The sequence below is a fragment of the Planococcus citri genome, chromosome 3, assembly GCF_950023065.1.
Source record: "Planococcus citri chromosome 3, ihPlaCitr1.1, whole genome shotgun sequence".
Taxonomy (NCBI): Eukaryota; Metazoa; Arthropoda; class Insecta; order Hemiptera; family Pseudococcidae; genus Planococcus; species Planococcus citri.
The window spans coordinates 82,623,423-82,640,203 of record NC_088679.1 but is presented as its reverse complement, the minus strand read 5'-3'; the positions used below and the strand labels follow the sequence as shown (position 1 = coordinate 82,640,203).

The window sequence follows — 16,781 nt, the reverse complement described above, 5'->3', positions numbered from 1 at the left end:
CATATGATAATAGAAATAATTTCACCCCTGCCCCTCCTAATCCTCTGGATAGCTTTCTGCTTGAAGGGGACAACCTAAGGAACATTTTTAAGCAAACTTGCCTTAAAAAAAAGTTGGCCATACTAACAAAAAGGCGTCAATTTTGATTGACAGGTCAACCAAAATCACAGATTTTGCCTTCCAATGTACATACAACTCGCACAAGGTTTTTGAGCAGGACAAAGCTACATCGAAAGAGCATGCAAATCACCAGCGAAAATTTCTAGTGCTAGACTGTACTTTTCAATTTATGCTGAATTTTTAAAAATCAAATTTAGGCCAAAAATGAGAAAAAAATCAAAATTTTACCAAATTGACCTGGAAAGCTTAAATTTCTTGGGATAAACTTTATTTTTGATCTACCAAATCGATTAGAATCGGTTTCAAACCTTTTTCAGCTGTTCTGGAGTGAAGCCTCCAGCAGATTTTAGAAACTTGAAATTTCCACAAAATTTCATCAATTATTGAAGTCGGAAATCCGAAATTCTTGCCGCACTCCAACTTGAAATTCAAACCCCCCCCCCCCCCCCACCAAAAAAACCAAAAAATTTTACGATTATCCTGGAAAACTCGACGAGGCCATAAAAAATTGAAACTTCAAAATAAAACCATCATAATCCTCACTTATACTGCAATTGAGCCTCCATATAGGATTGTAATTCAATTGCGACTGGAAAATCTGTTTTTGAAAATCAAATATTGCCCAAAAATGGGAGAAAAAAATCGAAATTTCACCAAATTAACCTAGAAAGCTTGAATTTTTAGCAGTTCCGAAGTATTCGGCAGATTTTTGAAAATTGAAATTTCCGCAAAATTTCACCCAATAAAGTTGGAAAGCTAAAATTTACTTCATATCCATTTTCAATAATGCTGTCGGTTGAAGATGGTTTCAAGCCATTATGGAGCCTCTAAATAAATAAATAAATAAAAATAAAAAGCTTTATTTTACAAGTGTTACAAATCAATAGATAACACTCGTGGCCCTAAGATAGGGCAAAAGCCTCCCCCAGCCTGCACCATTCTTTCCTGTCCTGGGCGATCTTTTGAAAATGGTGATGGGTCAGTAGTTTCCTAAAGTCGTCCCTCCACCTAGCTCTCTGTTTCCCTTGCCTTCTTGTCCCCGTATTGAACCAGAAAGTGACTTTTTGTGTCCATCTGTCGTCCCTTAATCTAGCCACATGACCCCCCCCCACCCCCATTTTTTTGATTTTATCAGATTGACTGCATTTCGGTTATTTTTCAATTTCATTTTAATTGTTTTGATTTTTATCCGATCTCTTTTTTTAAAATTTAGCATGGATCTTTCCATTGCATTTTGAGTAGTTCTTATTTTTTGTTCTATTTTTTTTGATATTGTCCATGTTTCAGAGCCATACGTAAGAGTTGGGAGGACACATGTGTTGAAAGTTTCACTTTTTATTTTTGCTGGGAAGGGACCTTTGAAAATAAATTTTAGCGACCAAAATTTGTTCCAAGCCAGAGTTATTCTTCTTTCAATTTCTTCTATTTGGTTGTTTTTGCATGAAATTTTTTGTCCGAGATAGATTACACTTCCTACAGTTTCAATTTTTTCTCCCTCAATGGTTATGTTGTATCTTTCATCCACATTGTTAAGCAGTTTCGTTTTTGATAAGTTCATTGCTAAACCTGCGTTTTTCCCCTTTTCGTTCAGTTCTTCTATCATTTTTTCCAGCTCCTGTTTTGTCCCTGCTACCAGTGTTACATCATCTGCGAATCTCAGGTTGTTTAAGTAATCCCCATTGATTTTTAGACCCCTTTTTTCCCATCCCAGATCTCTGAACACCTCCTCCAGACTGCTGTTGAACATCAGGGGTGACAAGGGATCCCCCTGTCTTACTCCCCGCTGAATATCAAAAGGTTCCCCAGGTACATCTGTAATTATTCGTCCTTTCAAATTTGAATATAGTTCTCTTATGACCCCAACACAGAAGGGAGGGACCCCCTGTCTCTCCAAGGCCAACAGCAGAAATTTATGATTTAGTAAGTCAAAGGCTTTAGTGAAATCTATGAAGGCTAGGTGGAGTTCTATTTGGTACTCGTTACATTTTTCTACTAATTGATTCAGGACCTGGAGATGATCAATTGTGGAAAACCCCGAGCGAAAACCAGCCTGTTCTCTAGGTTGATATAAAAAATGTCTAAGTCTCCTCTCTAGAATTTTTGAAAAAATTTTAGAAATATTTGAACTTAACGAAATAGGTCTGTAATTATTAATTTTGTCCCTTTCTCCTTTTTTAAAGATTAAAATGATATCTGAATATTTCCAATCTTTGGGAATCCTTTGTTCTTTCAAGATTTTATTAAAGAATTTGGTGAACACTTTTGTAACTATTTCCTCTCCTATTTTAAAGCATTCATTAGTAATTTTGTCTGGGCCTGGAGATTTGTTGTTTTTTAAGTTTTTTATAGCCCACTCTACTTCTCTAGATAATATTTCAGGCTCCGAAAAGCCTATTCCTAGTGCATTTTCTGATGGATTCAAATGATTTTTCTCTTCGTATAATTTGGAATAGAATTGAGTTGCGTGTTCATTAATTTTATTTCTATCATAAATTCTGTTATTTCTTTCATCAGAGAGGTAAGGAGTGTAAATTTTTCCCAGACATCGATTTTTTTTGATCTGCTTCAAGCTTTTGGTAGATTCCAAAGTTTTGAGAATATATTTTTCGTTTTTTTCTTTGTTGAAGATCCTCAGCTCTGATTTTATCCTTTTACATAGTAGATTTAATTCTATTTTTACTTTTGTTGTTTTATGCTTTTTGAGTTTTAGTTTTTCTCTGCCCTGAATCAAGGTTTTTATACCATCTGGTAATTTGCTGAGATTTGGTGTTTCGTTTTTTATTTGTGTGTTTTCATTGGCATTTATTAAGGCTTTCACTATGAGTTCGTTTAGGTAATCTGTCTCCCCATCCCAGTCTATTTCATTGAGACTTTTGTTTAGTTCGTTTTGGTATGCTTGCTTATTTTCCTCTGAGGGTCTTCCACAATGTTTATTGGTTAGAGTTTCTTGGAGTTTTTGGGGTTTTTGGAGATATTTTGAGTTTTGAGTCTCCAGAGTACATGATATTACTCTGTGATCAGAATTGTAAGGGAAGTTATACATGACCTCGAAATTTGTGATATTTTTTGAGTTCAGAGGGGTTAGCATATAATCTATTTCACTTTTGAATTCGTGGTTTGGTGCTTCCCAGGTCCATTTTCTATTGTATCTTTTTTTGAACAGAGTATTTACTACTTTTAAATTATTTTTTTGACAAAATCTTACCAATCGCCATCCTCTATCGTTCCTCTTACCAAAGAAATATGGGCCCAAATTTGCTTTTTCCTCTTCGTTTCTCTTTCCTATTTGGCTATTAAAGTCACCCATTAAGATGATTTGATTGCTTTTATTTTTTTTAATATTGTTATAGGTTTCTTCGAGTTCCTCGTAAAATTTCTCACTCACATTTTCCTCGGAGGTGGCAGTAGGTGCATAAACTTGAATTAGTGTTAGAAAATCTTTTTTACCTGTCTTCATTACTAAAACAGCTATTCTGTCATTAATTCCTCTGAATTCTTTTAGTGACTTTTTGTATTTTTTGTGGATCCAGAACCCAACGCCTTTTTGTCCAAAACTACTACCTATGTAACAGAGAAGGTTTCCTTCTTTCGTTTCAATTAAATTTTCCCCGCTTCTCCTCACCTCTCCCATTCCCAAGATATCAATTTTGGAATTTTCTAGAGCACTTTCGAGTTCCAGCAAATTTTCTTCATTTAAAAGGGTCCGAACATTCAAACTTGCAATATTAATCAGCTTTTTTCTTGTTTTTGAGTAACTAAAAGTTGTTGGGGGAATTTGGTCTACCTGCCCTGATTGACCAGATCTGACTGGGCAGGCTATGGAGCCTCTAGTCACATTTAAAACTATATTTTCCTGAATCGGTTTTTTTAGATTCGAAACCAAATTTATTCCTCCAGCGATTTCGTAATTGGAATTTCAACTTTCAGAAATCTGCTGAAGACTGCAGAATTGCTCAAAACGGTTTGAAATCGTTCCCAATCAATTCGGAGAAGTAAAAATAATAATATGCAATTTGGTAAACATTTTTTTTTTTCATTTTTGGACCAATTTTGATTTTTAAAAATTCACCAACAATCATAAAATGAACGTTGGAACCTAAAATTTTGGCTGGTGCCGTACGTATGTAGGTATTTTTGCATGGTTTCAATTTAGCTCTGTCCGGTTCAAAAGTGTTTTTCGGCAGTTAGGATATTTTCCTTATTAGAAAAGTAATTTTATTTTTGATACAAACATTTAAAAAAAAAAAAAATGCTTTTGTAATTTTATATAAATCGCCTGCGTGAAAAAAGTTGAATAAATGAAAAAAATTAACATTTGTTTCACGCTTTGTCAATATCAGGTTTTGAAATATTCACCGATCGCCGAGCTAACATCAAATTAATGAATTAATTGAGAAATAAAACGACGCGAAAAGGGAAAAGCACGAGTACATATATCTCGAAGTCATTGACTTGGATGTGGTACTTATCATTCAAAAATCCATAAAATACGTAAACCTTGTGGAAAGATACTAAAATTACTTACGCGTTTATCCTTGCCTTGGAATCTTCCATGTAGCGTATTTCATTTAAATTGAGGTGGTTAATTTATACGTATCATGTTTACATTGTTTACTCGTATTTACGGACCTACCTACGTATTTTTTTCTGTTGCAGATGAAGCACGGTCTCTTTCGCAGCATCAACAGCAACAAAAACAAAAAATCTTGAGGAAATGTAAACCATTGGCTAATGATACGTCATCGTTCAGTGCTTCGACAACTTCGTTCAATAGTCAAACCAGCAATGGATCCGGAAAATGGAAAAGAGAAAAAAAATATCAGCATAAAACTTCACTCGCTTCAGTATGTGATTCGACGTCATCGGACTTGAAGTCAACCTCAAAGTATCTTTCAAATGTTAATAACAAATGGTGAGTGTATTTGAATATTTACGCGCGCGTAGGTAATTAAAGACATTTTTTATATCGAATGGGCGTACGAGAAATGGGTAAAAAAAAAGTAGGCGAGCTGGGGCACCCTTGCGACGCATTAGCGTGGTTTACTCGTATTTTTTACAAATGCGAAGAAAACGAAACTCGAAAACACACGGCTGGGCTGGCTAATTTCGCGAAATTTATTTCGAATATTTCCCCGCAGCATCGGTTCTCGATTTGGCTTGATTTTGAGAATTGCAGTCGTCCCCTCAGCCTCTGTCTACCTTACAAATAGCCTCATTAAGAAAAACTTTCTCGTCCTTATGTGTATTTAACTACTTTAATGCGAAAAATTTACTTCATTTGGGAAACAAAACAGGAAAACAGAGGATGAAACTACGAGTAACTATACGAGTACGTACGAGTATAAGATCAGTCTTTCTTCCTTCTACTCGTAACACTGCTACTGCTAGAATTCGAGTTGCTTTTATCCAGTCGTGACCATTGTATTGATTGTTCTTGAAAGATATTAATTAGAGAAGAACCTTTATAGCTACCGAGTCAATTCGGCGTAAAACAGCCAGCACATCGGCACTTTACTCGAATCGATAGCCCCAGATGAGAGTTTTTCTACTTCGAGTAGATTGTTCAATTTTTGAGTCGATGTATGATGTATTTACGTAGGTAGGTGCTCGAATTATGAGGAAAAAATTTGATCCGAAAAAGTCGAATGTACATACCTCGCAACAGAAGGGAGGTACGAAATAAAGTTACTAGTTTGGCATGAGCTGACAGCTTTCACAGCAAATTCGAATAACTAAAAATTATGCGATGTTATTCAAGTTGGAAATTTTTAATTGGTTCAACTGTTTCCATCATGCTGGTTTTTCCTTTGAAATCTAACGAACTTTCGAAAATACCCATCAACAAAAGTATGTAAATACTCGAAGAAAAATTGTCTAAAAATTACGCCGCGCCGTCCATTTGTTCATCAAAGAAGAAGCGGGACGAGGGTTTCAAAAGAAGAGAAATAATTCGACTAATTCAGTAGGTGCCTAAATGAATAAACGAAAAAAAAAGGCTTTAGTTCAAACGAATGAAAATACAAGTACCTATAGGTACTCGTAGAAAAAAAGTCCACAGCCAGTTGAAATTGTCGATAGCAGTTCCTTGTTGGGAAATTCATCAAGTTGTGAGGCATAAACGTTGCTCATCAACTTTTCAAGCAGAGTGAGAAAGGAAATTAGTTGTTTTTTCACCCTTAATACTCTTTTTTAGATAATTAAAGAGGGCCACGAAACCTTTTAAGAAAAAAACCTCGAAGGATAAAAATTAGGTACCTAGGTAGTTAATTTCTTCATTGCGCGATGAAATTTTTTTCTGATGTTTACTTATCGCAGTGGCGGACCTGTCTACGATGTCGAATGGCGATCGCCAGGGTCCTCGAAACACCGAGGGAAATATACTATTTGCACTCTTTCTAAAAAAATGCATTTTTGAAAACTTTTGCCCTCGCTTTGCTCGGCCATGTTTGCTTTTCTTTCTTTTATTTCATAATTTAAATTTTTAATTACCTACCCAATATTCAAATTTTAAAATTGTAGAATAAAAAAATAGGTGGGCAGACTCGTCATAAAAACAGTATTTTTTATCTCTCAAAATGCGAATTTTTGAACGCTTTTGCCCTCGCTCCATTTGGGCTCCTGTGTTTTTTTTTAAACGAATGTTTTTAAAAATATGTATATCATTCAAATTTGAAATGTCAAGCCAAAAAACGAACTTTTCACCTGAAAAAACCATACTTTTCGAAACGAGCTTTTCCCCTCACTCAGGGCTCGTACTCGGTTACTTTTTAAATAAACAAGTTACCTACTGGGTAGGTACCAGAGTCCTGCACGGTATAGTTAAAAGTTATCTGCGTTAGTCGCGTGTCGTGTGCGGTAAGCTACCAAATATAACTCATCCAAAAGCAGTTATATTAGCGTTAGCCTATGCGGATAATTTTGTAGTTAAAATGACTAAACTACCTGCGATTATACCGCGCTCTTATCGGAAATGTAATGTTCGATTCTGTCTTATCTGTTTGATGAGTCACCAAAATGTATTGTTGAGACACCAGAGAACCGAATGCGGTTAACGTATGGTTATTAACCTAACTTACCGCTGGTTGCGCGCGCCGACAAAAGTAACTGCAGTTTGTAACCTGTAGTTAAATTAGCCGATAGCTCCGGCGGTTATCCGGCTATTTTAACTTAACCGTGCAGTACTCTGGTAGGTACCTAGCACCTACTTGAAAAAAAAATACAAAACTTCAATTTTTGCATACATTTTGAAGGGAAAAAATTTTAGATAATAATATAAGTACGTGAATAATTCTAAAATTATCTCTTTTTCGCAAAAAAATTCAAGAAGTATCCATTCACCTTCCTCGAAATTACCTAAAAATCCCGCTTTTGTTCCTATAAAAATGCCAATGACCAAAAAATTTCACCTATTTTCAACGAAGATTGCGAAAAAGTGTCATTTTTTGGCCAAAAATTGTCAAAGATTCGCGCTTTTCCTTAAAACTAGTCAGCCTTACCGTTTGCTAAAAATAATCAAAATTCTCGGTTTTGTGCAAAAAATTCTAAAAAGTTTTGTTTTTTCACAAAAATTTCCCAAAAGTCTAAAAAAATAGTCGTTTTTTTTGGAAAATTTCGAATTTTTACTTTTTTAAAGAAAAATGTCCAAATGTCTCGCTTTTTTGTCAAAACCTTTCAGAAAACCATTCCTTTTGTGAAAATTGTCAGTCTCGTTTTATTTTTCTAAGAATTGCCTTTTTCGTCAGAAATTGCCGAAATTCTTACTTTGCTGCCAAAAAAATTGTCAAACATAGTTCAACTTTTTAATATCGAGTTACATTTCAATTCTTATAATATTCGGTTTTTTTCGTGATTTCTTTTTGGATTTAAATGTTTTGCTCGTAGTTTGTCACCTTTTTGGCTACTTTTCAATTACTTTTTGGTTTCTTTTTCGAGCTTTTTCGGTTACAAAATTATTTTTTTGGGAAAAATTTAGTACGAGCCCTGCCATCGCTTTACTCGTGTCTGTTCAATTATCATTTTCAGAATTTATTAAAATTTTTAAAAACTCATTATTTAACCGAAGAAATGAACAAATTTTTTCAAACATTGTTTTTACCTCTCGAAATCAGAATTTTTGAAAACTTTTACCCTTGGTTCGGTGGCGTCAATTGTTATCTCTAAACTAAAAAAAACTCAGTTTGAAGCATCCGTAAATCCAAAAATGAAAATAACACTTTGTCATTTCATCTTGAAAACTTGTCATTTTATTCGGCAAAATTGGTATTTTTTTTTCTCATACCAGTTCGGCAAATTTTCAGTCAACATCCCACTCCACTCCACCTCATCCCTCCTGCAAAAAACGCCAGTTTTTTCAGATTGACTTATTTTCGCAAAAGTAAATAGTTGTCGTTCAACTCTCATTCGAATATCCGAACCTGAAAAAAAAACCGTAGGAGAGAGATCCTGAGGGGAGGGGGGGGCTAAAATTGTGAGAGTCTCATTTGGTGCATCCGTCATCTAGGATCCTCCAATCGACCCAGTCCGTGCCTTACTTATCGAGTATTATTTGAATTTTCATGTTTAAATTTACAGCAGCAGCAACAGCAACAGCAGCAGCGGCGGCGGCGGCGGCAGTGGCAACAACGACGGAACCTCGTTAGAAAACGAAGCCGAACCTTTAGACATGTCGAAAAGAACGGTGGCAAAGGAACGAGGAGAACCTCCGTCGTATTTCCAATCAATCCTGTGCTCTAATTACAGTCGTCGTCAATCCGGTGTCTCGGCTGTTGTTTATCCTTCATCGATGGAGATAAGTGCGTCCTCGACGACGACGACGACGACGACGACCTCACCATCTATGACGACGACGACGGCGGCAACAACAACGACGACGACGACATCTTGCAATTCATCGCTGTCTCCGACTACATCGACTTCGACAGGTAAAATTTATTCTGGTTTTTCGAATGCTTCGCGTCTCGTGGCATCGTCGTTCGCCGTCGCCATCGCGATCGCCTCATCGCATCGATCGATCGATTCGATCGATGTCGGACGCGTTGCTGGTTTCGAGGAATGAATATTAATGTACCTATATTAACGAACGAAACGTGTGTTGGATATCTATGTTCAATGTATAGATGATAAAGAAGCGATGTGTGATCAAGTGATAAACGAGCATTTCCGAAGATCATTAGGTAGAGATTATTTGAACGTGTTTTCCGCCAATAAGCAACCAACCAATAAGGAACTAGAAGATGATAGACTGATCGAAACTGTCCAGTCTCCAGCTAAGGTGCATAGCGACGAAGATAGCCAGCAAAAGGTCGATTCCAGATGTATATCGCCGTCTCCTCTATCTGGTAGGTGTTTTTTCTCCTTATTTCATACGAGTTGGTAGTTGGTAGTTAGTTGATTTATAAACGCGCAAAGTACACAGCCTGAGCTTATGACTGAGTTTGGCACGATGCGATGTTAAAATGCGTACCACATTATCATAAATACGAGTACCTACCTATAGGTAAAGATTTGGTTTGAAAATTACACGCACGATTTAAGCATGGTGATTATGCCTTTCATCGATTAATTACACGATAAGAGAATAATATTTTTTAGTACTCGTATATTATAAAATCAATCAATTTCGCTTCTCGCTGCGCTTACCAATATCTACTGTACCTGCACTTACCTACCTGCCATAATTTCCAAGGATTGATATAATAATAACGCGTTTAAGGTAACTAAACTACTAACTACAGTACCTATACCTACCTATAATACGTATAATCGTATCAGTGGACTGTTTTCGCTTGACGTCATTAAGCGCCGCAACTTTAGCCGAGAATCATTTTTAATCTTCAAACTTGGAGATTTTCTTCTACCCTTTTTCTCACTCTCTCGCTGTTTCTTTTTTTGGCCAACGAATAAAAAGTTGCGATTACTCTATAGAATGGTCGTCGGTATAGGTATAGGTACTTTCGAGGTCGAAAGTCGACGTGAGAGTGGAAGGCGGCCAGAGCGAGATGCGAGAGAAGGAGAGAAAAAAAGAATGAATAAACGAAAGTAGCTTCGATTGTACTTTCTTTGATTTAAAATTCCGTACTTAGCTCCCTTACTCGCTCGCGAACGATATGGTTGCACGATAAATGCTTTAATAAAGTTTAATAATTCACGGCGAGATTTTCCTTTATCCTCGAATCCTCTCTCGCTAACCAGTAACCACCACAAACACATTATCTTTGAGATGGCAAAAAGTAGCTAACTTTTATCCTGGCTGCTCCTGCTCCTGCTATATAACTTTGCCCAAACCTTAAGCGAGAACGCGCGCCTTTCAAAGCTTGATAAGTTTATTGTGAATTATAAAGTTGTAAATTTTTATTCATCGGAACGCGCTTCTTGTTCCTGGTTGATCGCTGGTGATGGTAACACGCGATGCGAAGCTGACGCGAGTCCTACCGAGTCTTTGCTGATTCAAGTTATACTACCTAGAATAATGGGCCTACATATCTGAGTACCTATGGGATTGACCGTTGGCGGTACTTTGATAGAATAGGTATTCCTTTACCAACGAATAATTACTCGAGTTCGAAGATTTCAAAGTTTTAAACGAGAATTGAGATAGAAAAAAATAAATTGCTCAATTTCATTGCAGTAGCGACTAGCAAGAACCCAATATGGTGAAATTGAAATCGAAAACTTTGAAATGATGAAATTATATTTTCGACATCAGCTTGATTGAAAAAAATCTAGAAATGTTTGAAGATATTATAGAAGTGAAAAATTTGAATATAAAATTTCGCCTCCCCCCACCCTCTTCCTCTTTTGAAAAATCTCAGGTGTCTAAATTTCATTGCTCTGTGTTTGAGTTGATATATACTCGTATTTGGGTTGTACTTGGGTATTTCAATTTGTTCATCAATCCTCTTGCAATTTTTTTTCAGTTTATAAACACCCACCTAAGCAGTAAATTTTGTACCTACCTCTACATCTGCCTGCATAGCTTTTTACGTCAAAACTTGGACTCGAATCTTTTCAAATAAACGTACGATTTGTACTAGAAAACTTTTTACGAGTTGAAGTTGTCGTTTATTGCGAAATTTTTTGCGATTGTACAGTGTACTCGTACTGAAACGCGTGGATATGGTACGTTTATTTGATAGGCTGGCGGCCATATCCGTTTACGTATAGTAGCTCGTACGTAGCAGATATTGAAAAAGTAAAATAAGTGCGAAGGAACATAGCCTACCTAATAATTTTTTTTCACTCTCGTGTTACCATTTCGTGTCACGTGTCAAAGAAGAGATACGACGCGATGGCAACGAATGGCATATTGGGTGGCATATTATGGAAAAATTAATTTCCACTTAAGTACATATCTGGAAAGTAGAAATCGCAAAGCGGCTCGAGTTCTGATTATTATCTCGTGAAACCATCGGGATTGTGTTTTGTATGTATTTGGTTTTACATAGCAGAATTCTTTGTTAAATTACGCTCAATATTAAGGTACCTATGGATGTGGAATCGATAAAGCAATGAACTAACAAAAGTGTAGGTTGCTACTACAGGGTGCCCAGGAATATCGAGCACCCCTAAAAAAGTTTTCTACTAAAATACTTTGGTTGGTCACAGCGAATGATACGAGTAATAATGATAGCGCATGATTGGTTGTTGGACTGGAGAGATAACATTCCACCAATCATGTGCATCTATTTCACGTTGCCAACCTATATTTTTAATGAAAAACTTTCTTAGGGGTGCTCGATATTTCTGGGCACCCTGTAGCTAGGTAGCTAGGTACATGTGTACGAAATACAGATGCAGTCATTACTCGTGGCAGTTTTAATTACTCGTATTTTCTGTGTTTCGCGATGTACAAACTCTACCATACGAATATCCAGTTATCCACCTTGTATTGTTTCGTTGTATAAAGTAAAGAGCATGTCTTCTATGAAAGGTTAAAATTCGATCGCAGTTGTGAAATAAGATTGTAATTGAAGCGAAATCGAAGCATTCAGGATCGAAACGTGAAAATTGTAATTTTAAGGCAGGTCTCACCAAAGATTGGGCACAAACTGCATCAGTGATTCTTGTTTTTTTCAACAAAATTTGCGAAAAAGTATCATTTTTTTTTTGATTTTAATTACCTAACAAAAGATCATACTTTTTGCCGAAATCGTCAAATATGTATCTAACATTTTTCAGAAATCTGTCAAGAATTATTTCAATATAAAATGCTCCGCATTTTTGGGGTCATTATTTTCTACCTCGTATTTTTTTTACGTTTTGTTACTTTTTTGGTTACTCGAGTTACCTTTTTTTTTTTTTTTTGTTAGAAAAGAATCGAGTACAAGCTCCGCATTTCTGGTCCAAATCCTTTAGAATGACCTTTTTCCAATTAGCAACCTCCCTCAGTGGCCTCAGTACACTCACAATGTTGGTCCCTTTAGAAAAAAAGGTTCCCAAAACTGAAAAAAAATGATGTTAAAAATTTAAATTTCTAAAAACTTTTTGAATTTTTTTTTTTACGAAAAAATTTCTGAAATGACTCTCACTTACCGAGAAAAAACTTTCCGAATCTCCCGAACAATGTTGGTCCTCCTATGGATTCCCTCCCCGTCCGTTGTCAAAAAAGATTTTAAAAAAATTTACTCTGTGAAAAATTTTCATTTCTCGTCAGAACCCTCCTTGTTCCTTTATAAAAAAAAAAACTCCCACAGCTATACATATAAAGTATCTAAATAAAAATTCGTGTTTTTAAATTTTTTGAAAATTTTCTGTTTTTACTCGAAAACATTTCAAACCTTAATTCCCTTTTTGAATAAACCTCCTTCAGCCTCCCAAAAAAATGTCAAGTCCCCTGTATAGAGCCCTCCCCCCTAGGTTGTGGAAAATTAAAACAATGGAATGAAATAAAAGTCTTCTAAATAGAACCCTTTGTACTCCCTCATTAATGGAGAATTGGAGACCCTCGAATAGCAATGTGAAAATTTCAAAGTTTTATTATTTTTATTTTTCGAGAGGAGGAGTGGGGTGGTGAATAAGTTTCATATTTTCTTAAAGCGAAGAGAGGATGGAGTGAGGTTAAAAACTATTGAACGATAGCGCTTTTCTTATAAAAATAGACCAAATTCAAGAATTTGAATGTAAAACGTGAAAATTCAATGTTTTAGTTAAAAGTGGGTTTCGAGACAGTTTCACTTTTTTTTTTTTTATCAAGGAGGTGGTTAGAACTATCGAATGGTAGGCTTATTTTTCCGATGAAAATGGGCTGACTTCAAAAAGATGAATTTTCGGGCTATTTTGACAAAGATGGCAGACTTTTTGGTAGTTTTGACAAAACATGGGACATTTTTTGCTATCTTGACAAAAACTAAGTTGGATTTTTGATAATTTTCGTAAAAAATATATCCTTTTGGTAATTTTGGGCAAAATGGATCTTCTTCAGCAATTTTAGCAAAAATAGGGTATTTTTGAACATGTTGGAAAAAACAGGCCTTTTTTTTTTGGCAATTTTGCAGTTGTATGTGTCCATTTAAAACTGTTTCGGATATTTTCATCTTTAATTATTACTTATGAAATATTTCGTGAAAAAATTGACAAAACGCACTTAACTTGCATGAACAATACACATTACACAATGGTCGCATTTACTGTACCTATGTACAAAGTACATTATAAATAGTAATGCTGATGCTAATGCTAATGCTAGTGAATGACGCCAGTATTTTAACGCTTCGGTTGAAGAATTTGGTATTTTCATCATTGTAGTTGAATATCTGTTGATTTATATTGTGTTCCACAGTCGACGATCATTTCGCAAAAGCTTTAGGAGACACTTGGATAAAATTGCAACAGCAGCAACAACAGCAGCAGCAACAGCAACAGAAAAAAACTGATAATCAAAAACAGACTCCCTGTCCTCCAAGTATACCAGCCACGATTTCGCACAAAGATCACGAATCGTAGGCTCGTAAAAGATGAAGTCATCTGTATGACGAACGTCACTTAGGAAAGAATGAGCGATGGAGACAGAGAGACTGGGGAAGCCGGGGAAAGAAATATGTATTTTCCCTGTCCGAGTATTTTACCTATTGGTAACATATTAGAGGATACTGTGTTGCGTAATGCGTATATGTATTTATCGCAAACATTCAAATAATTCATTCCAAATGTAAATTATGTTCTATTTTTTTTTCTTTTTCTTTTTCTTTGTTTGTCGACGAATACTGCATATTATAGTAGCTATGTACATACTATGTAATGCAGGTATATGCAAAATGTACATAGGCTATACCTTGTTTAGAAGACTGAATCATAAAAATGTAGGTATTATAACGCGCAAGCATGGGTTGATTATGACGACTGCAAGTAGCTGTAGGAGTGTAGGCTCGAGTGTATACGAGTACATATGTGTATTAGGCATTTGAGAGTGAAACTGTGTGTGACGGAGAGAAAGGAGTGTATTTAGTATTACAAATTCGTTTTTGGCGCGTATTTTTTATTACGTGTATTTTAGACATATTTTCTTCCTTCGAGTATTTCTAATTTATTTAAAATTTATTACCTATAAGTGGCGGTATTGTGTGAGGCGAGCACGTCTCGATATTATTGATGAGTCTCAGTTTGAAAGTTGGTGGAATTTCCAAAGATTTACTAATACGGTGAAGATTTTTGTTGTATACTGGTCTAGTTTTTCGGATATCGGTTGTGTGTAAATAGTGATTAAGTTATCGCGCTTTGCGAAATGAAAGTATATATTATAATTTATAAGAGAAAAAATTATTCTCTATTTCTGTTTTATACACAAATGGGAAAACAGATTTCGTAGCTTAAGGCAAATGTTTACCAATTTTCAGAAGTGTAAGTAGTCGATTAAGTTGCACCCCTGTAATTCTCTGTTGTCGATTTGTTCCTTTATTTGTCAAGTTTTATTTATTTATTTATTTATTTATTCTTTTTACGTGTAAGTTACACACATAGAACGAGGTTGAGGTGCAATTTGACAGACTAATAATCGCTTTAAAAAACTTAAAAGTAAGTTATTTACCTAAGATGTTTTTTTTCTCTTTTATAATTTTTAAGATTCTTCAATTTTTTTTTCTTTTCTTTGCTTCGAATGTTATTAGGTTGATGATTATACTCAGAATTGAAGCGCTAGATTCCCAAGTATGCGCATACGCCACCTTGCTCGCGGAGAAAATGCTTTTTCGGGGCTGAAACGAATGAAACTTATTTTATTTACGACTTTGATTAAAAATTGTAGAATATAAAATATCGAACAATAACGAAATCCGAAGTACGTGTGGTAAACACTTGGTGAGACGTGAGAGGCTTTTTCTCCGTAAGCAAGATGGCGTATGCGTATACTTGAAAATCTAGCGCTTTACTCAGAATAATTTATAAAGGAAAATATATCGTTTTAAATTTTGTTCACAATTTTTTTCACGTGTGTATATTTTTTTTTAACATGTCGAATGTCGGTGAGATCGACAGTTTTGGTCCACGAATTATAATTATGTTTCTGACTGATAAATTTCCATAGTTTTTCAGTTTTGACGGAAATTTTTGATTAAATTGTTGCGTCGAGTACCTATTTATTATGAAAACTGTGCGATGTCAAATTTTACTTACTTACCTACTTGTGGGATAGGTACTTGAAACGGGACAGGGTTTTCATCGATCGGAGAACACCTTCGAATAACTGGATATGCAACTTTTCCGTCTCGGATTGATCATTTTTATATGGCTGTTCACTGCCCAAAGGGTCATTTCACGTCAATTGGACCAAGAAGTGGTAGGTGGGTTCGGCGATTTTTTTGAAATTTTTCCTGTGGAAAGACCTTCCGAAGGGATAACCAATGGCGCAAATCGCAGCCCTCTAGCCAATTTTTAACGGCAGCCAGGGGGTGTCAAAGTTTACGATGAACATAAAAATATCATCCATTTCAGCAGTGGATTACTCGATAACCGCGATACCTACCAAAATGGAACTTTTTCCCATAGTTGGAGGTTTTGAAAGGCTTTTTGGTGATATCATAAAAATCAGTGTTGCCACTTTTTTTCGTACAAAAAATTAGCTCAAAAAGTTTCAAAACGTAGTTTTCATATCGTTCCGACTCTGAAAAATTCTGAAAAAAATATATTATGGACAACTGTTCACGCTGAACAACATAATTGAAAAATTGGAATGGTAACTTGTCGCGAAGTCGATTTAAAAAAATTGAAAGTTAGCGAATGGCGCAAATCGCAGCCCTCTAGCTCATTTTTAACGGCAGCCAGGGGGTGTCAAAGTTTACGATGAACATAAAAATATCATCCATTTCAGCAGTGGATTACTCGATAACCGCGATACCTACCAAAATGGAACTTTTTCCCATAGTTAGAGGATTTGAAAGGCTTTTTGGTGATATCATAAAAATCAGTGTTGCCACTTTTTTTCGTACAAAAAATTAGCTCAAAAAGTTTCAAAACGTAATTTTCATATCGTTCCGACTTTCAAAAATTCTGAAAAAAATATATTATGGACAACTGTTCATGCTGATCAACATATTGAAAAATTGGGATGGTAACTTGTAACAAAGTCGATTTAAAAAAATTTAAACTTTGCGAAAAAATGCGATTTTTTGATTTAAATCATGAAAAAAAGTTTTGATTGGTAAAGTTGACCCATTTGATCCCTATTTTTA

General features: G+C 35.5%; 1 protein-coding gene across 3 annotated transcripts in view; it reads left to right on the top strand.

The window, feature by feature from the left end:
- LOC135839866 (uncharacterized protein DDB_G0271670-like) overlaps positions 1-15,531 on the top strand; it is a 29,028-nt gene extending 13,497 nt beyond the window's left edge. For all 3 annotated transcript variants that reach the window (XM_065356100.1, XM_065356101.1, XM_065356102.1), the window contains 4 exons: positions 4,777-5,032; positions 8,692-9,041; positions 9,237-9,458; positions 13,898-15,531. In XM_065356100.1, coding sequence (XP_065212172.1) covers positions 4,777-5,032; positions 8,692-9,041; positions 9,237-9,458; positions 13,898-14,061 — 992 coding nt within the window. In that variant the 3' untranslated portion in view covers positions 14,062-15,531. The remainder of the gene's footprint in view (positions 1-4,776; positions 5,033-8,691; positions 9,042-9,236; positions 9,459-13,897) is intronic.
- Positions 15,532-16,781: the final 1,250 nt, after the last annotated feature.